This window comes from Populus euphratica, unplaced genomic scaffold (assembly GCF_000495115.2).
Source record: "Populus euphratica unplaced genomic scaffold, PopEup_1.0 scaffold1.1, whole genome shotgun sequence".
Taxonomy (NCBI): domain Eukaryota; kingdom Viridiplantae; phylum Streptophyta; class Magnoliopsida; order Malpighiales; family Salicaceae; genus Populus; species Populus euphratica.
Genome location: NW_011499845.1, coordinates 6,887,231 through 6,914,796, shown reverse-complemented (window position 1 = coordinate 6,914,796; position 27,566 = coordinate 6,887,231). Strand labels below are relative to the sequence as shown.

The following is a 27,566-nucleotide window of genomic DNA, read 5'->3' as shown; positions in this document are numbered from 1 at the left end:
AAAAATATTTCTTAATTAATCCAGCATATTAAAAAAAAAAAAAAAAACTACGCAACATGCCACTCGTGCATGTAGCATATATACAACAAAAAAACCTGCATGCACTGCCTGCGCGACGAACAAGATTTGTTATTCTCACAGCATTCTATTGTTTGGAGCTTGAAAAGATAATTAATTCCTAATCTTGATGGTTGTGCATGTAATGATGCTATTAGACTGCGAGTTTATTAAGAAGTGTATTTGCTATTATTTTTTTAAAGTAATTTTTATTTTAAATCCATCTAATTATGATTTAGATTGTAAATTTATTTAAAAGCGTGGTTATTATTATTTTTTAAAATATTTTTTATTTTAAAACATATTAAAATAATATTTTTTATTTTTAAAATTAGTGCATCAAAATATTAAAAAATAATTTTTTTAAAAAAATATTTAATTTTTAAAAAAATATAAGTTACTCCACATTTCAAAATACTCTTTATCAAATTTTTTAGTTTGGTTAAATTGAGAAATATTTTTTTAACCGTGTGAAATACAAGTTACTCTGCATTTCAAAATACTCTTTATCGAATTTTTAAGTTTGGTTACATTGAGAAATATTTTTTTAACCGTGTGAAATATTTTCTCTACTTTGCACTGGAAAAAAACTCAAGATACAAAGGACAAGTGTCTAGAAAAGGAGAGTAAATTTAAACCACTGAAACTAATTAAAATGAATATTTTGAAAACTTTAAGGGAGGCAATTGCCCCCTTCTCCTTCACGTAAATCCGCCGCCCATTACGACCAAATCTGTGCTTGCATAGAATTATTAAAACGAAAAGGAAAAAGAAATGACACTTGTAGAAAATGAAAGAGGGAAAAAAATAAAGATTGGTTAGTTTGTCGGTAACATATTTGCACGCACTGATGGTTAGGTCATAAAACCTAGCGTTGTTAAGATGGGTTTTGATTGAAAAGAACACAGAGCATCACGTGGGTGAATGAAAGCCTAAACAGGGGACCGCAACAGAGCCATGGCAGGGCATGTAAAGAGCAAAACCAGGGGCCCAATCCAAACCGGGATCTTTGCTGAGGGAAGCAAGCACCTGCCCGCGTACTGTTTGTTTGAGAGAGGAAAAGAGAGGGGGGCCGGAAGAGGAGGGGTGACGCTAAAGAGAAAGAGGACGACATGATCATGATCATTTATTGAACATCTATAGAAACATAGACCTTTCGTTTTGTGGAAAGGGATGTGTGTGTGGGGACTGGATAGCAGCCCACATGGCCGACATCTGCACAACACACACTTTGAGTGGCTACAAAAGCTTTTACTGGAGAAACAGAGGGTCTCCTTAATACAAGCCATTGCTAGCAGACAAGCCAGGTTTGGAGGATTGAATTAGAAGAAAACTTACAGGGAGGGCTAAAAGTTAAGACTTACTAATTTTAGAGTTAAAATTTAAAATTATTAAAGGGCGACGGGGGTGGGGAATATTTTGCAGGGGCGGGGGCCCCTGCCTGCCACCCCGTGCCTCCTCCCCTGCCCGCAGTGGCTTGCCTATGTTGGGTTAAAAACATTGGTCCCCGTGAAATCTCCCACTTATACCATCACAAGATATCCTTTTTCAAAAAACACCCTGCATCTACTACTATTTAAATCTTCTTTCAAAGATCTGCCCATTATTTTAATCAAACCAACTAGCATATCCAATGTAAAAGCGTTCTGTTTTACACACAAAAAAACACATCCTCTTAACTTCTCTGTTTAATTTCCTTCGGCAACTCTGACAATTGAGCAAAATTTTCGGAGGAAGTCTTGCATCTGCGAGTCTTCCCCAAAGATGCCAGTTCGTCATCCTATTGGCCCCTAGCGTATTTCTTTTTAGATGACTAGACAGCTTGTTTGTGGTCGATCGCAAGAATAAATAAATATGGATAATGTATAGAACACTAAGATATTTTATTCTCTAACCATATAATGTAAGAATTGTTTGTTTTTTTATAAATAAAAAAAACTATATATGCCATAATGAAAGGTGGGGATCCAAGGTGTGTGTTGCTAAAGGAACAAAAAAAAAAAATATTCAGCTTCAAGTCTTAGGTGCCTCTGACTTTTTGTTGAAATGCCATATTTAAACACAATTAATTCCACTAACAAAAGTTTCGAAGTCTCAATCATAACTTAAATATAATGGTTTTTTTTCATATATATATATAATTATGAAAAAGATAATATTTTATACGAGACATATATTTAAATACTTATACATACCTACTATGAAATAAATAATAAAGGGCTGAATTGTAGGAAACATATGGCACCTCTTTATGGCAAAAAATATATATTTTAAGATTCATGAAAAGTACAAATCTTGAAAATCTTAACCATCAACTCCACAAGAGATTTATCATGTGAATTTAAGAATTCAAAATTTCTCTCTTTAAACAATGCAATAAATACCTGCTATACCTGGTGGGAATTGGGTTTCGTATAAGATAGAAATGTGCATCCTCGATAGTTAACACTCCATAAGCAGCTGGTTGTACGCAGGCTGAGCAGCTCGACCTATAAACTATTCGTTCTAGGAGAGAAACACTCCATTTACGACATGCGGGTGACAGGAATTCTCACAGGGGTATTTTTCGGTTCTCCAAAAGTAGAAAAGGATTTGAAGGAATCGCATGCACACTCAATACTGTAAAGTTCGAGTATTTACTTTCGTCATGTAAAATATAGGTTTTATGCATAGCAAATCCACACACCGCTGCATGCACTAAATCTACTCTATTGTTGTGTGGGCATGAAAAATGACGAGAAAGGCCATAAAGCCACCCATTTTGTTATCGGCACCACTTGAATCTTTCATGTTCGAGCTCGAGATGAAGGGACGACGTCAAAGCCGGTAATCAAGATTTTAAAATTGGTAAAAGGGGCACGCATGGAATATGAAGTTCCTATAAAAAGGTTCAATTTGCAGTACCAATTGTTGGATAGAGTAACAGCATGATATATATCGATCTTAGATAGGATTTCGTTGCATCTGCAGACATACTCATGAAAAGAAAAAAAGTTATTTACACGTAAACGAACTTCTGGACTTGACTTTGTATTCTCAAGACGGTACGTGTTAAGAAATTCCCCCTTCTTTTAATAAAAATGGAATCCCTTTTATGAAAGAAGACGTGTGGCTGAGCAAACAGAATAATTGGCGACAACTTCCAATATTTCTTCACATAAAAATATACATTTTCTATTACACAAGGAGGAGGAGGAGGAGTAGATCATAAAGAGAGTTTCCAGAGCATAATGAGCTTAAAACTCGCATTTTCTATTACACAAGGAGGAGGAGGAGATCATAAAGAGAATTTCCAGAGCATAATGAGCTTAAAACTCGTTTTTGTTATCTGTCAAAACAAGAGTTCATTTCCTTTATTAGCCATAGCCAGTGACCTATTAACACTAAAGAGGAAACTGTGTTCAACAGGACATTTTCCAGAACAATGCATCTTCCAGAAGTCCCCACGGCTTATGTGTTTGGACTTCCTAAAACCTTACACTTTTTTTACTAGTCTCCTGAAGCTTTCCCATTTACCTGCACCAAACTTTTCGATCACCAAGAACAAGATAACACGTGTTGCACATTTGCCCAGGCGTTGTTTATTTTATTGATAAACGTGTTAGGCATGCATGGACTTTTGTTTTTGAGCCAGGTGCGCAGGCTCATCCTCTCAAATCCAGTTTCTGGCTCTTTTAATTCATTTTTGAAAATTATTTTGTTTTTAATTTTGAACAAAAAATACAATAGATAAAATAATTAAAGTGATATTTAAAATATTATTTAATTTCTTCATATTTTAAAATAAGATTCTAGTTTTTAAAGACAATATTAACAATTACTGTGTAAATTATTGTATATAAACCTAATATATAAATTTATGAAAAACATGGTCATAAATATTAAATGAGAATGTATCCTTGTTGCTGTTATTATTATTATTATAAATATTTTACATAATTGAATATTAAATGAGAATGTATCTTTATTATTATTGTTGTTGTTGTTGTTATTATTATTATAAATATTTTACATAATTTTTTCAGATTAATTATTTTTATTTATTTTTTACTTCTATAATGTACGAGTCATAGTTTTATTTTTTAAATTCAAACTTTTTTCCATATCATAATAAGTTTCTTAAAAAAAAATAATGATTCTAGTAAAAAAAAACATTATTTACATAACAAAACAATAAAATAACTAGAACATAAAGTTTTGATTGAAGATGTACATTTGTTCTTCTTAATTTAAATGACTGAAATTTTTCTGTGCATGTATTTTAATTGTTTTTAGTTTTTTTATTAAAAAACATGCTATTAATAGAAAGATAGGTTTTTGCGAGAGAAAAAATTATATTAATAAGAAAATGAATTTTTTCCTAATAAAAAATTATAGTTTTTAACATTTTAAATTATTTTTTTAAAATATCCATTTAATTGTAATAAAATTAAATAAAAATCGATTTTGAAAACATGTGCAATCACCAAGTGGATAAAATAAATAAATAAGCTATATATATATATATATATATATATATAAAAGAAGGTTGTTGATCGCGCACTGTTCAAAAGAGACTGGACCTTAGCACTCGAACAAGTTACCCTTAAGCTAGATGACAAGCTATTGCACATACAATTAAAGGAGCGCGAAGGAAACAGATCCACTTACATGTTATTTAATGAACTGGAAATAAATGTGTCTAGTATTATGAAAATTTTTATAATTATGATTAAAAAAATATTTATAGTTATAATTAAAAAGAAGTAAGTTTTTAAAATTATATTTTATGTTAAAATTATTATGATATAAATTTTTACATGTAAAATAAATAAATAAATTTTCATGAATAAAAACATGTTATTTTATATTTACAAGATCAAGGTTTAAAATGTTGTTATGTGTAAAGCTCAATGTAAAAACCATAAATTATCTGATTAACCAAATAATTTTTTATCTGTAGTTGAGTAAAACATAAAAATTACCTAAATTGTCTTTAAATAAATATTCAATGGTTTTATTTTTAAAATTTTAATTTATTTTATTTCATAAAACTAATAATAAAAATTTTAATTTTAGTTATCTATTCTTTAAATAATATATAAGATTATAGTAATAATTACTTTTCAAAATATTTTTTGTTTAAAAATATATTAAAATAATATATAATTTTTAATTTTTAAAATTTATTTTTAAATTAGCACATCAAAACTATATAAAATCATAAAAAAAAACAACATTTATTATTCTATATATGCCATCAGTCAAATAAAAAAAAAATCATAAATAAAAAATGGTGAAAATATAGAACAGGAGACTGGTCATGATGTCTAGGAAATTGTAGAAGACGGAGATACGAAGAAAATTAGGTGGGAATAAGATCCATTGCCTTGTCGCGGTGTCATTATCTCAGAGATACGTGACAGTGATATCTAGACCCCCATCCTTTTTTTATTTTTATTTTTTTTTTCAAATTTCAATTTCTTTCTCCCGTTATTCTAGTGTCTTTGTCGACTTATCATGCATATATTTTATCAGTTCTGCCTGCACGGGGAATTTGTACCAGGAACGAGTTATGGACCTCTTATCACCATTTATCTTGTGGGCTACAGTGCTGTTTGGAATTGTGTTTTAAATAATATTTTATGAAAAATAATATTTTATTTAAAATAATATTTATATATTTTATTATTTTGATTTATTAATATCAAAAATAAATTTTAAAAAATAAAAATATATTATTTTGATATTTTTTAAAATAAAAATATTTTAAAAAATAACTACTCATCTGATTGCAGTTAAAAAATAAAAAATATATTAACTGTTATCATATTTTTCAATACTCTCTAAAGTGTTAATCTGGTTGCATCTGATTTTCCATGACCATTGTGCCACAAAATCTATTTCATGGAATTAGTTTTTTGGTATCTTTTTATAAATTTAGGGGAGGGTCCATTATTTTTTTTCAAATGATTTCTTTATAGATTGTCTAAACCAATTCTTTACTATAATTAGGTTCAATTTTTTTCTCTTTTGAAATTTTAAATTAGAGTGAGAGTAACTCAAGTTCTGATTTATTTTTGTGATATTTTTAAAAATTAATTTTTATTTAAAATTTAACTCCCAACACTAAGAAATATTCCAGCATATATATATATATATATATATATATATATTAAATTCAATTCAAAAAGTTCTAAATACATTGCTGAGAAATATAAATGATTAGTCAAATAAAACGAGACCGGAAATTGTACATGGTTGATTTATAGATTGAAATTACAAGTGAATGGATGGTACGAAAAACAAGTTCTTCAAATTAAACGAGGTGCGGAAGTGTGGCTGTTGGCTGACATTTTTGGAATCTCCTAGCAGGTAATCGACCGAAGAATAAAATCAATTAAAATTTATTTTTTTCTATCCATACCATGGTTTCTTTCGATTTCACGGTTTCAAGATAGAAATATGTTTGATACTATGATAATTTTTTATAATTATAATTTTAAAAAATTATTTTATAAAATATATTTTTAGTTAAAATTAATTTAATATTTATATATGTTTGGTTAAAATTAAGATTGAATAAAAAATAATTTAATATATTTGGTTGATAATACCTTCTAAATTAAAGTTATAAAATAATAATAAAATATTAATATTAATAGTTTTAAATTTAAATATTATAAATTTAACTATTCATGTTATATCATAAAATAAATAATATATTATATAAAATATTTTTTATTGTTTTATTAAATTATATATAATTTCATTACATATAAAATTCATCTAATAATAACTAAAATTTTCATTATTTTTTGAGTATATAATAAAATTAAATAAAATATTATCAAGAATATAATTGAAATTACAGTTTGAATGAATTTAATTTACTTTACGTTAATTTTTTACGTTAATTTTTTGAGGAAAAAAAATATTATTACATGACATTGTGAATGAATTTAATTCATTTTAAATTAGTTTTTTTTTTTAATTTTAGTTCATGTGAACATGAACGGTATAAGTAAATTTATAATTTACTCTAAATTATTTTGTTTTAAAAAATTATTGTTCACATCAATGTGAACAATACAAGTGAATTTATAATTTATGGTATTATTTTTTTAAAAAAATATTATGTATTTTAAAAAATAAATAATATAGAGTAGAACAAAAAAAATAGCCAAGAGCTACTTTGATTCTACTTATATTTTAAATGCAAAATACACTAAACTTCATAAAAAAATAAATTTTAATTTTAATTTTACTAAATAATTATAATATAATTATGATTACTTTAAAAATAACAACACCAACACAAATAACCAGACTTTAAAGCATTTCACATGGAACTGAAACTCGACGAACACTTTTATTTGAGTTGCAAACGAAATTAATGAGCACATGGTTTGATTCTTCTTGGATTTGTATAAATACATCCAAGTGAAATTTTTATATTATTAACAATTTGGAGACAGGTTTTTTAGGGCGGAATAACTAGTAAAAGGTCTCTAATTAAATTAAATGGTTAAACTAAAATGCAAGAAGACTATATCTTTTAATTAAAAGGTATGCATTAAAAAATAATATAAATAATTTTTTAATTAAATAATATATATTAAAAAATAATATAAATTATATATTAGAGTTTTATTTAATAGTTTAAATTTTTGAATTGAGATGATTTTATGATATAATATCAAAATTTTAATAATTAAGTGATTATAAATTTAAATTTTATTATTTTTATTTATTTGATAAAAATTAAATATAAAGTAAAATAAATCTATATAACTGAAAAAAATATTTTTATTTAAAAAATAATATAAATTACAAACAAGTCATAAAACATCGAAATTTTGAATATAACGTACTTGCTCCAAGAGACCACACTCTCGTCTCCCTGACATTTTCTCTTAGCCTTCTTCAATACTGCCATCCTGGTCGACAGAAAAATCCACGTTCTAACACTACCTAATACGATGTTTGAATTCTAAAATCCATTAAAGAGAATAACTACAGGGTATGTGAGAGTACTGTAATGGTTATCATTTAAAATATTTTTAATTTAAAAATATATCAAAATAATATATATTTAAAAAAAAATTACTTTTATATTAATACATCAAAACAGTATAAAAATCTACAAAAAAATATTTTAAATAAAAAATTATCTTTTTATATTTTTAAAAAACATAAAAAACACGGTTTTAGCCAGTTGAAAACTGCCTAAATAATTATCAGGCCAACCTCATTATACTCCATGTCAACTTAGTTATGAATTGATAGAGTTAATTAATGTTAAATAGAAACTTGTTCCTGTTAGAGATTATGGATGCAATGATAGAGATTTACCCAACCACAGAAAAGAAAAACGTTAAAAACGCTGCTTCTTGCAGTGTGTTCGAGTCCAAAAAACATGCAGACAACGAAAACGTACCAACCTCAGAGTGAACTGCAAACTATAAGCAGAGAGGGGGGGACAAAGTATGGTGTGTGAGATGCAGTAATAAAATATAGAAGGAAGGCAGAGGGGGGAGAGAGAGAGAGAGAGAGGACTTTCATGGGAGGGTTCAGGAGAGAGAGCGAGAGTCATGACTAACAGGGTATAGTTTAATAGATTGTGTAAGAAGGGAGAGAGTTGGCGTATCTACAACAATCCTAAAAATTCCATTCAGTTAGCTTTAAAAAGCCAAGTTCAGATAAAGGTTTTATATACACAAACATTATATTATAAATGAATACATAAAATAAAACAAAACCTAAGATCAAGACGGTCCAAATTAAGTTTAAAAAGGAAAAAAAGAAAAGAAACTCTTGTAAACTTGGCCATCATTCAAAGTACCTCCACCTCTCTCCCTCTCTTCTACAGAAAACTCCACCATTGTTGATTGACTTTGTTCCTTCTTTCAACAACCCTATCTCTCTCCAATCTCCGAAAAAGCATTTTGCTTGCTTGTGCTTCGCTGTTTGTGTTCTTTGGTCAATCTGTGTTTAGAGTTGTAGATTAGTGCTGCTAATTTTATAATATTAAAACAAACAACAGTGAACGTGCTTCCTCTTTGTCTTGTTACCTCTCACTCACCACCAGTCTATCTCTCTCTCTCTCTCTCTATCTATCACATAGGAGTAGTAAAAAACAAGTGAGAATAAAAATAAAAATACTAAAAATCTTCACGCTCGGAGATGAAAATGATTAGTGTTTTTTTTCTTTATTATACAAAACAGTCTATTTTGAGAAGTAAATGAAAGAGACAGTCTTTGGAATATGGGCTGCTTTCCACCTTTTGAGAATCCTCATGACTGTGTCTTAACAATTGAGAACCCTTTTCTTTGCAATTCTGGCTCTCTTTCTTTCAATTCTTAATATGGGGTTTTGAAGAGATTGAGAGAGAGATTTGTTTATTTGTCTAAATTTTGCTTCTTTTCCTTTTCTTTTTTCTTTTGCTCAAATCACGCAACACAATGCTGTAAATGATCATTTACTCGTTGTTAAGCACCGGCAGTGTGCATTTTCTTTGTACATCAGAAGGAAAAAAGTAGCTGCAACATTGCCACCTCTTTAAAGAATCCTGCCTCATACATACATGGACGTGTTGTGTCCCTGTGCTATTGGGGTCTTTCTTGGTTTGATATGAACTTGGGATCAGAGAAAGAAGGAGAAAATCAAGAAGAAACAGAGAAATCTTAGTTCTTGTTGTGTTTGAATTCATCCATGGCGTTAAAGATGCAGCAAAGCTACCACCACTCTGTGGCTGTTAAGGTGAATGATCAACAAATGGGGACCAAAAGAGGGTATACATTTATACAAGCCAACAGGACTTGGCTTCCTAAAGTTTTGTTGCTTTGGGTCATGGCTATGGCACTTTTTAGTTTGACGATATACAATGGCATGGATGCGGATAATAGAGTGAGGAGGAAGGAAGTGTTGGGTAGCATGTGTGATCAAAGGGCAAGGATGTTGCAAGATCAATTCAGTGTTAGTGTTAACCATGTTCATGCCCTAGCCATTCTTGTCTCCACTTTTCATTACTACAAGAACCCATCTGCAATTGACCAGGTTCTTGCTCCTTTCTCTCGAAACTTTGATTTCTGTTTTTGCTGGTTGGATTTTAAAGGTTCTAAATGTTTGCTGGGGAAAAGACAAAAATTGAAAAAGGGAAGATGATTTTTGAATGTTAGTTTTTTTGCTGTCATGTTCCCAAACAACAAAAAGGAAAATTCACTTCAATTTAGCAACAAGTCATGCAAGGCTTAGTTAATTGTGATTTCTGAAGAGATGTTTTATTTTTCTTTCTGTTTGTGGCTTTGAAGTTGTTTAGGCTGTTTTGTTCTTCAACGAATTAAGGTGAATCCATTGGAAATTAATTTTGGAAGTTTAAATTTTCGTGCGATTTGGCTTGCAAGATGTAAAAGGAAAAATACAAGATGACTCTGTCAAATGTTTTTGTAGGACCAAAAATATTTTATCCTTATAATCCTTGTTCTCTGATTGTGCACGCTGAGAATTAATTTTGACAAAATGCAGGAAACCTTTGCTGAGTACACTGCCAGAACTGCATTTGAGAGGCCACTGTTGAGTGGCGTAGCCTATGCACGAAGAGTAATTGATTCAGAGAGGCAGGAATTCGAGAGGCAACATGGGTGGACAATAAAGACAATGGAGAGAGAACCCTCACCCATTCGAGATGAGTACGCTCCTGTAATATTTTCTCAAGAGACGGTCTCCTACATTGAGTCTCTTGACATGATGTCAGGGGAGGTAATTTTCAGAGTTTGTGACTTGAATTTGGTTATCTTGTTTACATCATTTACGTTTCAGCATCTAGTTTTCAATAATCTTTTCTTCCGCATGATGCAGGAGGACAGAGAAAACATACTGAGGGCTAGGGCTACAGGGAAAGCTGTTTTGACGAGCCCCTTTAGGTTACTAGGTTCTCATCACCTCGGTGTTGTGTTGACATTCCCTGTTTACAAGTCTAAGCTTCCTCCAAGCCCAACAGCGGCGCAGCGCATAGAAGCAACTGCTGGGTGAGTGCGTGCACTTATCTTTCTATTTAGAACACCCAAGTTTTTTGGTGACTGGTTTGGGTAGGGGTTTACATTAACATTTTGAAATAAATTCTGCTCGGAAATGAAATTTTGAGGGTGACTAGAAGATTGAAAAAAAAAATATTGGTTCAGTGATGCTATTTTTGCTCATTGGCACCGCTGTGGTTTTACTTTAGATACTAATTTTGAGCTTGAAACTTTAGCCTTTTTGTAGGTGGTTAGTGTTAGTAGTGATGAGATTATTTATCTGGAGATATTATTTAATCTGTTGGTACAATTATTGATACAACATATGTGACTTTGTTTCAGCTTTCCTTTCCTTGTTTTCCTATCTTCCTGCTGCGATGGTGCAGTTCGAAAATATTGTATAATTAATAAAAGGAGAGATCATTTCATTCTATTTCACAGACAGTTTCGCTGCTTCAAGATAATTCAACTTTTTTTTTTTAAAAAAAAAAAATAGCATAAAACATTTGGCAAGGTAAATTTTTTGTTACTTCACATGCTAGTCATTAACCTAAATTTTTTTTATTCATGGCAATTGTTATCGCACCAGGTGCATTTAGACTGAGGTGCTATTTCTTTTCATATGGACATCATGGATTTTATTTCTGCTTATGCTGAGCTTGAATCTCAGAAATAGTTTTGTTGTGTTTATATGCAAGCTGGCTCCTCACTGTGACCATTGTTCTAAACAACCATGAACCACTACTGAGCTGTGTAGAGTTGGCAATTTAAAACTTTTGGAGCATTTCACTATTAGCATTTAGCAATCAAACAGTATGCTCATGGCAGTGTTTCATCATATGGCTGGAATTTCACCCATGTCACCTTTCTTTCTGGTCTAATTGGGCTTCCAAGTTGAAATGCTTCACCCCTTACTGTTTGGTAGAATTCATATTTTGTATAAAATTTGGTTTCATTTATTAACAGAGATTTGAATTGAAAGCAGATACCTTGGTGGGGCCTTTGACATTGAGTCCCTTGTGGAGAATTTACTTGGACAGCTTGCTGGGAATCAGGCAATTTTGGTGAATGTTTATGACATAACTAACTCTTCTGACCTTTTAATCATGTACGGTCACCAAAATCTAGATGGTGACTTGTCTCTTTTGCATGAAAGCAAGCTTGATTTTGGAGATCCATTCAGAAAGCACCTGATGACATGCAGGTAAGTGCATCTAATCGCTGATCATTATTTCGTAAGATGAATGGAAGAGTTTTCTGCATATAGATGCTTACAATTTGAAATCTAAGCAGGTACAATGAGAAGGCAGCCACTTCATGGACAGCACTCTCCACAGCTTTCTTATTCTTTGTTATCGGTTTATTAGTGGGTTACATCTTATATGGTGCAGCAATTCATATTGTAAAAGTTGAGGATGATTTCCATGAAATGCAGGAGTTGAAAGTCCGGGCAGAAGCTGCTGATGTTGCTAAATCCCAGGTATTCTTCTGAACATTGTTGTTAAGAATAACTGACCCCCACTTGTTTTCTAGGTGCCGCATCTTCTTACCTGAGTATCATTGTGTTCTTGATGCCAGTTTCTAGCTACTGTATCTCATGAAATCAGAACACCCATGAATGGCGTCCTTGGTATGCAAGATCTTCTTTTTTTTCCTGGAATATGAAAAATGTTCTAGGTTCTTGTACTTTCATAATCATTTTTGTGGTCCGTGTTTGATTGCAGGCATGCTTGCCTTGCTGCTAGATACAGATTTAAGTTCAACCCAGAGGGATTATGCTCAAACTGCTCAAGTCTGTGGAAAGGCACTGATAGCTTTGATAAATGAGGTGCTTGACCGGGCAAAAATTGAAGCTGGAAAGTTAGAGCTGGAAGCTGTCCCATTCGATATTCGATCCATACTAGATGATGTCCTTTCTTTATTTTCTGAGAAGTCTAGAAACAAAGGTATTGAGGTAAGTCCTACAGAAACACAATAAAGGCAAGTCAGCATTTTCATATCTTGTTGGCTGACATGAATTCTCTTAAAGGGCCAAAGACCTGTTTCATTCTCATGGTTCTTGCTTTTTTTAAAAGACAAACTGCCAGATACTCTATTATGTTGAAACTGACCTTTTGTCTTTTTCTATTTTTTCTGTTTTCCTTGGACTTTTGACATCAATGGTTGGTGGCATTCTTGATGTGATATGTCATTGTACTAAATATCTGAAACACGGTTGCATAATCAATTGTGGAAGGACAGCTGGCAGTATTTGTTTCTGATAAAGTTCCAGAAATTGTTGTCGGTGATCCTGGGAGATTTAGACAGATTATCACAAATCTGGTGGGCAACTCTGTTAAGGTAAGTGTATTGATTGAACTTTGTTCTGCAGTTCAACCTACGAGAATGTATCTGTATTATTTCTTATTAGTTCATTTATCAATTAGTGAGACAGATTTTATGATTTACTACTGAGTTTATGATTGAACAAATGATTTTTTTCACTATTAGCTTTATTGCCTTCTTTAGAGTTCAACCTTCTGTTATAGTTGACTATATATTCTCTGGCAGTTCACTGAAAGAGGACATATATTCGTTAAAGTTCATCTATATGAAAATGCCAAGGCCATGACAGATACAAAAGTGGACACTTGTTTAAATGGAGGATCCAAAGAAAGCGTGCTTACATCAGGTTCCCAAAAGTTCAAAACCTTGAGTGGTTGTGAAGCAGCAGATGATCAGAACTGTTGGGATGTGTTTAAGCATTTTTCTGATGAAGATTTCCGATGTGATGCTTCAATAAATGTAATGACCAACAATGAAGCTTCTGAGGATGTTGGGTTGATAGTATGTGTTGAGGATACAGGAATCGGCATCCCCTTAAAAGCCCAGGGTCGTGTTTTCATGCCCTTTGTGCAGGCAGACAGTTCAACTTCCAGACAGTACGGAGGAACTGGAATTGGGTTGAGTATAAGTAAGTGTCTGGTTGAGCTCATGGGTGGTCAAATAAACTTCATTAGCCGGCCTGAGGTTGGAAGCACATTTTCATTCACTGCTGTTCTCGGTACATGCAAGAAAAATACATTCAACAATATGGAAAAACACAATGCTGAAGAATTGCCTTCTGGCTTTAGAGGATTGAAAGCATTCGTTGTTGATGGAAACCCGGTTAGGGCTACTGTAACCAGATACCATTTGAAGAGGCTTGGGATCCTAGCTGAAGTTGTAAGTAGCCTCAAGCTGGCTGCCATTGGCTGTGGGAAAAATGGTTCTCTGACATCAGGGTAAGTTCACTTGGCTGGCTGTCCCTGTCCCTGACCATTTTATCTTAATTAAGAAATTGAAAGGTTCCAATGAAACAACAAGAAATAAGTGTGAAGATTTGGCCCATCGCTGATGACTATGGTTTGTCTTTTGGCACGAACTCAATGAAAAACTATGTTAATCATTTCACTTTTCATGCCTCTGTTTTCATGAGGGTAAGCCTGTTTACTGGACAGTGGCACCCTTGTATCTTAGTAAAAATGACTGATTTTATCGTCATTTTCTGCTGTGATGCACATCTTCTGCCCAAAATTCTGGTTGCATGGTGTGTTTATCATTTAGAATTCATACCATGAACATTATTGGGAGTGCTCATTTTTCATCGAGTTTATATAGTGCTAAGATTTCTGCTAAAGCGTTATGGCATTGGGAGTGTTTCTTGGAGATGGTTGATGGATTTTTGCTCTTTTTCCTTTTTGACTTGACTGTCAAGAGTAAGTTCCAATGTTTGCAAAATAATTTCATGGTAAGTTTAGCGGCAGGTCTACATTTAATATATACTTCAAGGGCAGGTTTTTACGTGAAAGGGCATGTTAAAACTATAAAAGCCTATCTTTGTCCTTCACTTAATAATTTAAACTTTTGGGTTATGCAATTAAAGAAAATCATGCTTTTTGGGGGTGTCTCCTGAATTATTGCAAGTGCGCATCTATTATGCTGAGCACTTGTTATTTTACTGACATGATCATAAAAGAACTTACCTGAATTGAAAACCCAGTGAATAATAGTTTCAATAAAAGATGAATCGTGAAGTGGCCAATATAAATAGATCATTGGCAGAGCTCCTACATTTTCATGTTTCTGAAAATGTGAAATTGAATGCTACTTTGTGATCGGTGTAACCTCTCTTTTTTAATGGCAGAGGTAAATTCCAGCCAGATATAATTCTAGTGGAGAAGGATTCATGGATTTCTGGGGAGGATGGTGTTTCAAGTGTTTGGCAACTGGATTCGAAACAGAATGGACATGCATTCAAGCTTCCTAAGATGATCCTTCTTGCTACCAGCATTACCAATTCTGAATTTGATATAGCGAAGGGAGCAGGATTTGCCGATACTGTGATCTTGAAACCTTTGAGATCTAGTATGGTGGCTGCATGTCTTCTGCAGGTGCTGGGCATGGGGAAGAAAAGGTCCCAAGGGAAAGGCATGCCCAATGGTTCTTCTTTCCTTCAGAGCCTTCTCTGTGGAAAGAGAATTCTGGTGGTCGATGACAATAGGGTAAACCGCAGAGTTGCTGCAGGTGCCTTAAAGAAGTTTGGAGCTGATGCTGAGTGTGCTGAAAGCGGTAAAGAAGCATTGAAACTGCTTCAACCACCGCACACTTATGATGCATGCTTCATGGATATTCAAATGCCAGAAATGGATGGGTATGTCTTCAAAATCTTGTTTTATGATTTTAGATTGCAACTGTTCTGTTATTTATTGGCTCTTCTTCCTTGATTGATAATAAAATGTAGAAATTATTTTTGTTTATACTCCTTTCTCGTAAAAGCTGCTGATTGATGTCTTTGATTACCTAATACCTATCTCCGTTTTCTTTCCATTTTTTTATTTAATGAACCTTTTTGGCATCGTGTAACAACATCACATTAGAAATCTTATTTCATAATTGATGAAATTATTAGGTCAGGCGTGTTTTTAGTTGCTCAAGTTTGTTGTTTGCATGAAGCATTTGGCTGAAGGTAACCATGCCTAGATATGCCGGTGTGTGACCTGAGCATGGGATCAGAGCATTAGTGGCAAGGGCATTTGGTCCCTCTGTCTGGAGATCTGGACTGTCGGGTTCCTGAATTTGTTAGCCTGATTGAAAAGTAATCAGGCGTCATTATTGGTAAAATAAGTTTAAAGAGCAAAGTTCATACTCAGATTGGTAATCTAGGTGCTCAGGACCATACTCTCTACCACTGATGTATACTTAACTGATTTGATTGCAATGCATCAGGAACATGAAAGCAAGTACTTTTGGTATGCGTTGCATGACATTTACATTCCAAGTACCATTCACATGGGTATTCTCCTCCAGGTTTGAGGCAACTCGTCGAATCAGGCAGATGGAGAGCCAGGCAAACGAGCAGATGAATGGTGAATCCATGGTGGAAGAAGGAACGGCTAGAAAAGTCCAGTGGCATATTCCAATTTTAGCCATGACAGCTGATGTGATACATGCTACACATGATGAGTGCTTGAAGAGTGGGATGGATGGATATGTCTCAAAGCCTTTCGAGGAAGAAAATCTCTATCAGGCAGTTGCCAGGTTCTTAGATACCAAATCCACTTTGAAGTCATAATAGGATTCACTTCACCTTCGGTGAACTGAGCAAAACTAAATCGGAGAGTTCTTTGGTTGAAATGAACCAGCAATTTTGAATCACCTGCCGGTGCACTTGGTATTAAGTGGATAATGGACGCTGGTTCCCTTGAATTCTTTATGATGCTTCATCGAAAATGATTGCAGGTTCGGCCAATTATTTCTAACCATCTTCAGTTTGACTTCACTAGAAGCTGAGTACATGTATACTACTACCACCCCCCCGACTTGTATGTATAGATCCTGTGAATGGGGACGGAGAAAAGGTTGTAAATCAATATTTTGTTTTTGGTTGCTGCTGAAGGCTGCTCCACCCCTTGATTTGTACTGTTACCTATTAATTTCACGGGGTATTGGTTTGAAAATATGGTAATAGTTGTTTTTTAAAGTATTTTTTATTTGGAAATATATAAAAATAATTTTTATTTTTTAAAATTTATTTTTAACATTAGCATATTAAAAAAATTTAAAAACATTAAAAAAATAATTTAAATTAAAAAAGAAACAAGTTTAAATTAAATGAGAAACACTTTAGTTATAAGGCATGTCATAGAAGGGTTCTTGAGTGAAACAATCTGCATCATGGATAATTAATGGCTTTATGCTTTAGATAGAGAAATTACCATTATCATCAAATGTTTAATCAAAATTTTTGTAAGTTTAATTTTAAAAAATATAATTTAATTGGTTAGATTTAAATTTTTTAAAAAAAATTATTAATTTGAGTTTTATAAATTTTAAAATCATCAAAAGTTTATATAATTATTAATTTTAGAATATATAAAATTAGTTAAGATACGTAAAAATTATTTTAAACAATCCTATTAATCCAAAAAAAAATAAAAATTATGTCAGTATCCCGCACGAAGGGGGTGATATCACCTGCCCTTTCCCGGATGTTTTTAGCATCTGTTTCTTCTAGACCCGCCCTCCACAGCTGTTTTGATATTCCCTTTGCGACTGCTCGAAAACTATGGAATATAGACATTTTTCTTTCGTGCCATTGAGGAGTTTCCACTTATTTTAGCTGTGCTGCTGATCGAAGTGTTTGGTGGCGACATTAGCTAGAGCTCGCCGCATCGCTTCTCTCATCATGATAGTGACAGGAAACCGGAAACCTTGATTCTTGATAGGTTGGGCTATAAATGCCTGAAAAGAATTTGGGTTAATGATACTACGTTTTGTACTCTTTTTTTTTTTTTTGGTGTTTAAAGGGTTTATGTTTTTGTTCATATCATTTCGACATGTGCTGCTGTTCTCGTCAGGTCTCTTTGTCAATTATGTTGATATACATTTCGGTCTCTATATTTTGTTTTTCTTATATATAAATCCTTGATTTTTTGTTTTTTATATTATATAACTTTTATAATAAAAATTTCGGTCTCTATATTTTGTTTTTCTTATATATAAATCCTTGATTTTTTATTTTTTATATTATATAACTTTTATAATAAAAATTTGGTCTCTATATTTTGTTTTTCTTATATATAAATCCTTGATTTTTTATTTTTTATATTATATAACTTTTATAATAAAAATTTGGTCTCTATATTTTGTTTTTCTTATATATAAATCCTTGATTTTTTATTTTTTATATTATATAACTTTTATAATAAAAATTTGGTCTCTATATTTTGTTTTTCTTATATATAAATCCTTGATTTTTTATTTTTTATATTATATAACTTTTATAATAAAAATGACCTATTTCTGAATATTTAAATGATATTGTAGAAAATAAATTTTTTTATTGAAAAATACATCATTGTTGTTAGGTTAACTAAAGTATTTTTACTTTGATTTTGAATTTTTTTTCCCATTATCATAAATATATTGCTGATGGGCAAGGTGAGAATTGGGTAAATTTAAATAGATATATCGGTTAAAAAAGATTTTTTTTTTTAAATATCATATATCCATTATAACTAGTGGTCAAATTTAAGATTTGACTGGTAGATGTTTGATTGAAAAAACAAAAACTTTTAGGGACTAGATTGCATTTATCATATAATATAAAGACAAAAACCATATCAAGACTTATTTGTAATAAAAACAAAATACATGGGCTAAAATAAAATAAAAAATTAGAGATAAAATGTACATTGTCAAAATATTACATGCTTTAAAGAACTGACACATTGTCATTATTTAACAACATTATTAATACTAACAAATGATGAGAGGATCTAGCAATAGTATTATCAAAATCGAGCTGGAGCTTGAACCTGTGAAGATTTTAGTTCATTAGTTCATCAGCTTAACTAGCATTCACTAGTTCAATTATATCCTTCCTGTTTAATACCTAGAAAAGGTTAGTTTTCTTGTCTATTGGGTTTGTAGGGTATTCAGTGGGCCGTTAGATTAATCGTGATGCGCGCAAACTGATCCGGATACCCACGTAAATCAACAAAAAAAAATACCTAGAAAAGGCATCTTCTTCCATATTTTTAGTACGTAACAAGTGGCGGGTTAACATTGAATTGATTCAATTCAATTCTAGACATATTTAAGCTGATTTTTAAGGTCTATTCAACCTGGTTTTTATCGGCTTGATTGCATAAACAATTCATATTCTCAAACTGGATTGGTTCAATGATAGAACCAGTAAGCCCGGTTTAATTTTGATACCTATGTCAAGCAATGGCTATCATATAATACATGAAAATGATGTGAAAATAAAAAAATAATAATGGGGAACCTTGGCGCAAAAAAAGCAGGAGTATAGGAATGTATAAAAACATTAACCCTATAAACTGTGCGAAAATTATTGGTGTTGGAGCACCCCATACAGATGATAATATATATATATATATCCTCACAAGCCAATATGTGGAGATATTTGGGTAACAAATAAGAAAGAGGTGACTCTCATATTTAACCGAGAAAAGGGTGACTGAATAGAAGGGTACATACATGTACCGTTAGCAGGCGACAACCGTAAATTAGTAAGATTTTTTATTTTTGAAAAAATGACATATTTTATAAATTTTTTGGGAGAATGATATAGGTTTGAAAAATAATACAACTGTGTTTTCCAATATTAATTATGTACAAAACCATAACAGATAATAGCAGATGAACACTACCATGTTTTTTTAATATAAATATAGAAAACAGTGGTTATACAGTGATGTTTCATTTTCTTCAAAATAATTAAACTTGTCAAAAGTCAATATAAGTTTATATAACACGAAAGAAAAATGAAGAAAGAAGAAAAAAAATTTATTAAGGACACATCAAAAATTTATTTTTAACATATTTAATATCATTAAAATTTTTTTAACAAGATAATTGTAACTTCATCTTTAAATACTACTAAATAAAATTGTGAGTAATCCCAAATTAACCTCAGATAAAATCTTAATTAAATTAGAATCATGTTAGGTAGTCTTTCAAGATATAATTAGAATCGTTTTATTAAGAATTTTTTAACAATACTAGATGTGTTGAAAACAAAATTGTGGTATGTTCTAGTTACTTATTTTTTAAAATTATTAAATTATTAAATTTTATTTTTTAACTATTAAATATTCATAAAAATTTGAATTGAATTGATGATAATTAATTTCTCTCATAAGACTATAAGACTTTTGGAACAACTATACAATATTTTTTAACATGTTTTATTAAACTTTGTTAGAATTTCAAAATACGCAAATTAGAAGGCCATACATTATAATAAAGGAGACTTCTTGATTCGTCAGAGGAGCCAATCGACCTGTGTTCTCAGGTTTCTCGAAGCCAGAAGTTAGCAGATCCAAGGCCCATCAAGACAAGTCCCAGGTAACAATAATTGCAGAATAAATGTTCTTCAAGAGAATTACAAAGAGGTTCACCGAGCAGAACACAAAATAAGTCATATGCTATTTTTAATTTAATTTACCAGTAAGTTCATTTTTCAAATTAGTCTTTATACTTCCTAAACTAACCTCTACAAATCAAATCATAGATTTCTTCCATATTTGACAGGATAGTGATACATAACATGCAATAAAGCGAAATATACACCGAAACATTCACGACAGAAAACGGTGGCAAGTATCGGATCGGAGGTAATGTTCTTCAGCTTCTGGGTCAGTTATCCTCCTATCTCATGTCTCTGTCGAATTCGTTAATTTTCTTCTGTGATACGTATCTTTATCCTGTAATCGTGGATAATCGGCAGAATGTCTTGGAAAAAGGAGGAGGAAAAGAGTCGGTTTCCAAAATAGTCCGCCAACTTCAAGCCATTGCTCTGGCTTGAAAAGCCATCGACCCGCTGCTAGACTTGTTTATCTTAATATTTAAAAGAAAAAAAAATATTTATGTGCGTTTATTATTCTAACTACTAATTATTAATGTGTCATATTTAAATATTTAAAAGCAAAAAAAAAAAATCCACTATTTTTAAATTCCTTTTATAGCCACCAAAACTTCAAAAGACTGCTAGTAGTGTTGCAAAAGACACTTGTCTCTCTACATTTAGGACTCAGAGAGTGTTAAATATTTTTTTTTTGATAATTTTATGTCCGAGATGATTCCTCTACCCCATTATCATAATTAAAGGAATGTAATATTTGAAAAAAAAATTTAAATATTTTTTATTTTTTATTTTTAAGATTTATATTTTATATCAATAATTCAGAATATTTTTTAAAAATAAATTAAAAAAGTTTAAAGATTTTAAAAAACACACATAGCCAAAAGTGAAGCTCTTTTAAGGAATTAACCATCTATTTATTTTAAAAAATTTAAACAACATAGGCTTTGGACCTGCTAAAACCAGTTTTTTTTTCACACAAGCACTTAAAAAAATATAAAAAATATTTTAAAAAATAATTCAGAGAATTATAAATATTATTTCTTTACAAGTTAAAATATCATCTGCAATAACTATGTACAACGGTATAACCTCTATTATTTTTTAAAATATTTTTATATTGTATTATTTTTTTTAATGATGAAGCACAAAAATACTCCGCAAAAACCTATGTGAGGTCCAACACGCGTGCGCTGACTGTCTCCCTCACTTGTCAAATCAGCAACACAGTGCTCATAACTACCTTAAGAGTTACCAGTCCAAAATAAACCTATCATGGCAGCAACTTTTACTGTCTCGCTCACACCCTCCCTCCCTCCCTCCATCTCCACCGTTTTCTCTGCCAAAACTCTCTCTCTCTCCAAAAAATCAAAGGAAAAACCAATCCTTTGCTCCAATAAACCCTAGCACAGCAGCATTAACCCACTCTATTTTCAAGAAACAAATCTCTCTCCCTCTCTCTCTCAAACACCACAACACATGACATGGGTGTATGCTTCACTCCTTCTTTCCCAGCTATGCCTTGCCCATTCTCAGCAAAACGACGACGCAGCAGTCATGCTGAAACTGAGAGACAGCCTTGTCAAATCGTCTACTCTCGGGTGGTCTGCCTCTGACCCATGTCAATGGGCCCACGCGGGATGCACAAATAATCGGGTCGTTCGTATCCAAATAGGCCACCAGAATTTACAAGGTACACTCCCCCCAGAACTCAGAAACCTGACTCAGTTAACTAGGTTTGAGGTCATGTCCAACAACTTAACGGGATCATTACCGAGTTTGTCAGGGTTAAGCTCTCTCCAAGCCCTCCTTTTACATACCAACAATTTCTCTTCAATCCCTTCTGATTTTTTCACCGGAATGACGTCGTTAACCTCCGTCAGTTTGGATACAAATCCCTTTGAATCATGGGAAATACCGGAGAGTCTAAAAGATGCGACTTCTTTGAAGGAATTCTCGGCGAATGATGCTAATGTAGCTGGCAAAATCTCTGAATTTTTTAACAACGATGTGTTTCCTGGATTGGAAAGTTTGCATTTAGCTTTTAATAGAGGGTGAATTGCCTCTGAATTTTTCGGGGTCTACTATACGGTCTTTGTGGCTTAATGGCCAGAAGAGTAATTCCAGGCTAAATGGCACTGTTTCCATCTTGAAAAACATGACTTCATTGACTGAAATTTGGCTCCATGGAAATTCTTTTACGGGCCCTTTGCCTGATCTTTCTGGGATGATTTCATTGGAAGATTTGAGTTTAAGGGATAACTGCTTGACGGGTGTTGTTCCTTTATCATTGAACATTTCTACACTTCGTGCAGTCAGTTTCACTAATAATAAGCTCCAGGGACCGACGCCCAAGTTTGCTGATAGAGTTTCTGTGGATATGAATCCTGGGACTAATAATTTTTGTCTGGATAAACCTGGTGTTGCTTGTGATGCTACTGTCGATGTGTTGTTGTCAGTTACGAAAAATTTTGGATACCCTGCTAGTCTTGCTGACTTTTGGAAAGGGAATGATCCTTGCAGTTCCAATACCTGGAAAGGGATTGCTTGTGTTGGAAAGGATATTTTGGTTATTAACTTGAAGAAGGAAGGACTTACTGGTACCATTTCTTCAGATTTTTCTTTGATTTCGACATTGCAGGAATTGTTTCTTTCTGATAACATGCTCACTGGTACGATACCAGATGAGCTTACAAATTTGTCTGATCTTACTATTTTAGATGTTTCGAATAATAGACTCTATGGTAACATACCTAAGTTTAGAAATAATGTGCAAGTGGAATATGCTGGAAATCCTGATATTGGGAAGAATGGAAGTGTCTATCCACCCCCTGGGACTCCCGGAACTGCACCTGGCTCACCTTCTGGTACAGGTGGCGATTCTGATGGTAGTGGGAACAAGAATTTGGCTACTGGAAAGATTGTGGGTTCTGTGATTGGTGTTGTTTGTGGTTTATGTATGGTTAGGCTAGGTGTATTCTTTTATAATATTAAACAAAAGCGATCTAGTAAGGTTCAGAGTCCAAATATGATAATTATTCACCCCCGCCATTCAGGGGATCAGGATGCGGTGAAAATCACTGTTGCTGGATCAAGTGCAAATATTGGAGCTGAGAGCTTCACTGATAGTGTTGGACCCAGTGACATTCATGTGGTCAGGGCTGAAAATATGGTGATCTCGATTCAAGTTTTAAGATATGTTACGAATAATTTTAGTGAAGAAAATATATTGGGAAGGGGTGGATTTGGGACTGTATATAAGGGGGAATTGTATGATGAGACAAAATTGCAGTGAAGAGGATGGAGTCAGGAGTGGTTAGTGAGAAAGTTCTTGCAGAGTTCATGTCTGAGATTGCGGTGCTTACTAAGGTTCGACATCGCCATCTAGTCGCCCTTATAGGATATTGCTTGGATGGAATGAGAGGCTTCTTGTTTATGAACATATGCCTCAGGGGACACTTAGTAGGCATCTTTTTTGTTGGAAGGAGGAGGGTGTCAAATCGCTAGATTGGACTAGAAGATTAACAATTGGAAGGAGGATGTTGCTAGAGGCGTTGAATACCTACATGGGCTAGCACATCAATGCTTTATTCATAGGGATCTCAAACCTTCCAATATTCTTCTAGGAGATGATATGCGAGCCAAAGTGGCTGATTTTGGATTGGTTCGTCCTGCTCCAGAAGGAAAAACTTCGATCGAAACCAGACTAGCTGGAACTTTTGGATATCTTGCCCCCGAGTATGCGGGTAACTAATTTTCAACTCCCATACTTTGCATGCCTAGATTTACCATTTGTCTTTTATTGTAGAGTAACCAATAAAAGAAATAGACAAACATGTTGGGTTGTGAGAAAAGCATAATTGAGTGAACAAAAAGCATGAGCAGGGCAGGGGAGGATACCACAAAGAATTGCATTTAGTACTTTTCTATTTTGCATCTATTTGAAAATTCCTTTTCATGTATATTTTAATAGCTCAAACATTGGGGAACCAACACTAGAGTTTTGTCTCCGTCAATGGTCAACTATCTGCCATGTTGTTACTTCAAATATTTCGAAAAAATGAACAAACGAAATCAATTGATGATTGATAAAACATAACAATACAAGGAAATAAAGCTAGTGTAGTAAAAAAGATGATCCACGTTATTTGGCTGCTTCCCCTGTGTTCTTTAGCAGATGAGCTTTTATGTGTCGTCTTTCACGACCCTGATCCATGGTGCTGTTATGACCTGTGCAACATTTGGTAGTATAGGAGCACAAAATTGCATGCAATTATATAAGAGCCTCCCACACAGCGTTTGGTCCTTGTTTCAACACATAAATTTTGGTTATTGTGATCTTAGAACTCGATGCATACTTGTAGCATAACTGCATTAGCTGAGATGAGTGATTCACTTTGCTTTATTGTATTTATTGGGCACATTGAACTAGAACATATCTGTTCTCATATACTGTCATTTACCTATTTCGCTCTTTGTTTGTTTTCCTTGGTTTGCAGCTCCAGTGGGTCACTGGCAACCAAATAAATGTCTTGCTTTTCAAATGATGAATGTTCCAGTTTTCTTTTGTCTAGACTTGTCAGAATTTTAAAGCAATTCTTTTTTTTCTTCTGTTCGATAAAAATCAGTTCTCTGGGAGGTAAACCTAAAATTTTCTGAATGTCTTGGCAGTGACTGGTCGAGTGACTACCAAGGTTGATGTGTTTAGCTTTGGAGTCATATTAATGGAGATGATCACAGGAAGAAAAGCACTTGATGAGACCCAACCTGAGGACAGCTTGCATCTTGTTACTTGGCTCCGTAGGATGCACATCAACAATGACACATTCCGTAAGGCCATTGACCCAACTATTAACCTTGACGAGGAAACCCTCGGCAGCATTAGCACCGTTGCAGAGATAGCAGGCCATTGCACTGCAAAGGGAGACCTACCAAAGGCCAGGCATGGGTCATGTGGTTAATGTTCTATCATCTCTTATTGAGATTTGGAAAGCAGCAGAACCAGATTCTGATGATATGTATGGGATTGATTTTGAGACGACCTTGCCTGAAGTACTCATGAAGTAGCAGGCATTTGATGGAAACAGCTCTTCATTTCTTCCCAGTAGGGATAATACCCAGACTAGCATACCTTCTCGGCCATCTGGCTTTGCAGAGTCATTCACTTCGGCAGATGGACGGTAGAAAAATAAGGCCAAAGAAGTCGTGTGTGTAGTGATATCGGTGTGTAAACAGTGGTTGTGGTAGGGTTGGTAGTTTATATCCTTGTGGTGCCTTTTGAGTTTGGGATATGCAGATAGATATTTCAAGAGTGAATTAGCTTGTATTTGGTCATTCCTTTTTTTTCCCTCTCTTTGTTTCACTTGGATCTGGCACATGTTCATCGATCCCCTCTCGTTCGATGTGTTTCCAAGCATCAAATTTTGGGATTGGAACCAACAGTTTAAGATCTCATTTTGTAAAGGAAATGACGGAAATTCTATTTGTTGGGATATCATCATCCCTCATATTATGAATTGCTGCTTCATTTCACCGACCCTTTTTCCATGTTAGGATCCAAATCCATTTCTGGATGATGACAGGTGGTAAGAATGTCGTTTCTGGAACACAATGTTTATTTAGTTAATTAATTTGTAATTACTTGTGAGTTTATCTAGCAATTCTTACATGAAGAAATGTTTTTAAATAGGCTGACAGCTCGTGAGTTCATGGAGCAATCTCACTAATCGAGCAGGGTACTATCAACCGCTGTGTATGATGTGGATTGAAGCTATGTCAACCATATCCTCCCAGTGATCTCAAAATCTATGAGATTCTGTGGAAAGCATGGCAGTCAGATATAAAATAAAAAAGTTTCCTTTTCTCTTAATAACAAAAGCTGAGTTGTGGATGATGTGATCGATTGATACACGATGTACCTTAAGCTATTCCGAGGTGTCCACGAATGTCTGATAAAACATGACAGTTGACTGCTACGAACACTTGCTCTCTTTGATCTGCTTGCTTGCCGGCTGTTTCTTTTGATGCTTCCTAATGCCAAGAGAACATTCTGCCACTCTGACAGTGTGATCTAAGGGCTTCAACTCTGCCTTGTAATCATTATTCTATAATTAGAGGATTTAGTGGCGTTATAATCAGTCGACTTGTCTGTTGTCAGTCATTTTTTTAATCCGGCTGATGAAGGTTCCATATGCTTGCGGGGGCCACCTTTTTCATTTGTTTTTATACTCTTTTTTTTCTTCCTCTTTAATTTTTCTTCATGCTTCTTTTATTCTCTTGATATTGCCAAAGTACTTAATCCATGCCAGCCCGTTGAAATAAATGTGACAGTCAATCAAACAACTCGAATTTTATTCTCCCTTCCCAAAGATTCTGCTGTCCCTTTCCATTTCTATTACAACTGTCTAGAGTAAGATTGTAAGTCAAAAAGTTAAGTAATTAATATTGTTTTGTTTAACAAATGAAATGGCATGTTAAATATAAAAAATGATTTAAGAAAAACTTATAGTTTATGCATAATAAACTTATATATATAATTATATATATATATATAGTTTGAAATTGTGGTTGTAATTGTTTTTCAAAATATTTTTCACTCGAAAATGCATTAAAATAATATTTTTATTTTTATTTTTAAAAAAATATTTTTGACATCAGCTCATTAAAATGATATGAAAACATCAAAAAATATTAATTTGAAGTAAATAAAAAAATTTCAAATCTTTTCAAGAATACTTTTAAAATTAATAAAATTTTATTATTGTTAGAAATGAATCTTTTATCTTATGACTTTATTACCTTTTTTTTTGTGCAAAAGATATTTGCAATAAATTACTCAAGATTCCAACAACATCACTTTAGTTTATATGCACTTTTAAACAAGACATTTGAATCAAAGAATATGTAAGTTAAATATTTCTTAATGAGATAAACTTAAACTCTAGATTTGAAAGTCGGAATGCACTTGAAAACAAGATATTTGAATCAAGAAATATTTAATTCAAAATATTTATCAACAAGTTGAACTCAAGCTCTAGGTTTGAGAGAAAAATCAAAGCATAAAAAAAAAAGAAAAACACTAGAAAATATAGTAAGAAAG

At 32.8% G+C, this 27,566-nt stretch overlaps 1 protein-coding gene and 1 pseudogene across 2 annotated transcripts; both read left to right on the top strand.

Annotated features, from left to right (window-relative positions):
* The first annotated feature begins 8,871 nt into the window (after positions 1-8,871).
* On the top strand, positions 8,872-17,028 carry LOC105125658 (histidine kinase 4). Of its 2 annotated transcripts, none has more exons than XM_011026219.1 (11): positions 8,872-10,096; positions 10,565-10,798; positions 10,898-11,067; positions 12,041-12,259; positions 12,349-12,535; positions 12,634-12,685; positions 12,780-13,009; positions 13,297-13,395; positions 13,606-14,318; positions 15,221-15,727; positions 16,384-17,028. In XM_011026219.1, the coding sequence occupies exons 1-11, from the start codon at positions 9,752-9,754 to the stop codon at positions 16,646-16,648; spliced, it is 3,021 nt and encodes a 1,006-aa protein (XP_011024521.1). In that variant the 5' UTR covers positions 8,872-9,751; the 3' UTR covers positions 16,649-17,028. The 2 variants fall into 2 exon arrangements, with proteins under 2 accessions (XP_011024521.1, XP_011024513.1); XM_011026211.1 differs by having other exon boundaries at positions 15,218-15,727.
* A 4,677-nt stretch (positions 17,029-21,705) lies between these two features.
* Positions 21,706-26,003, top strand: LOC105125652 (probable receptor protein kinase TMK1; annotated as a pseudogene).
* The last annotated feature ends 1,563 nt before the right edge of the window (positions 26,004-27,566 follow it).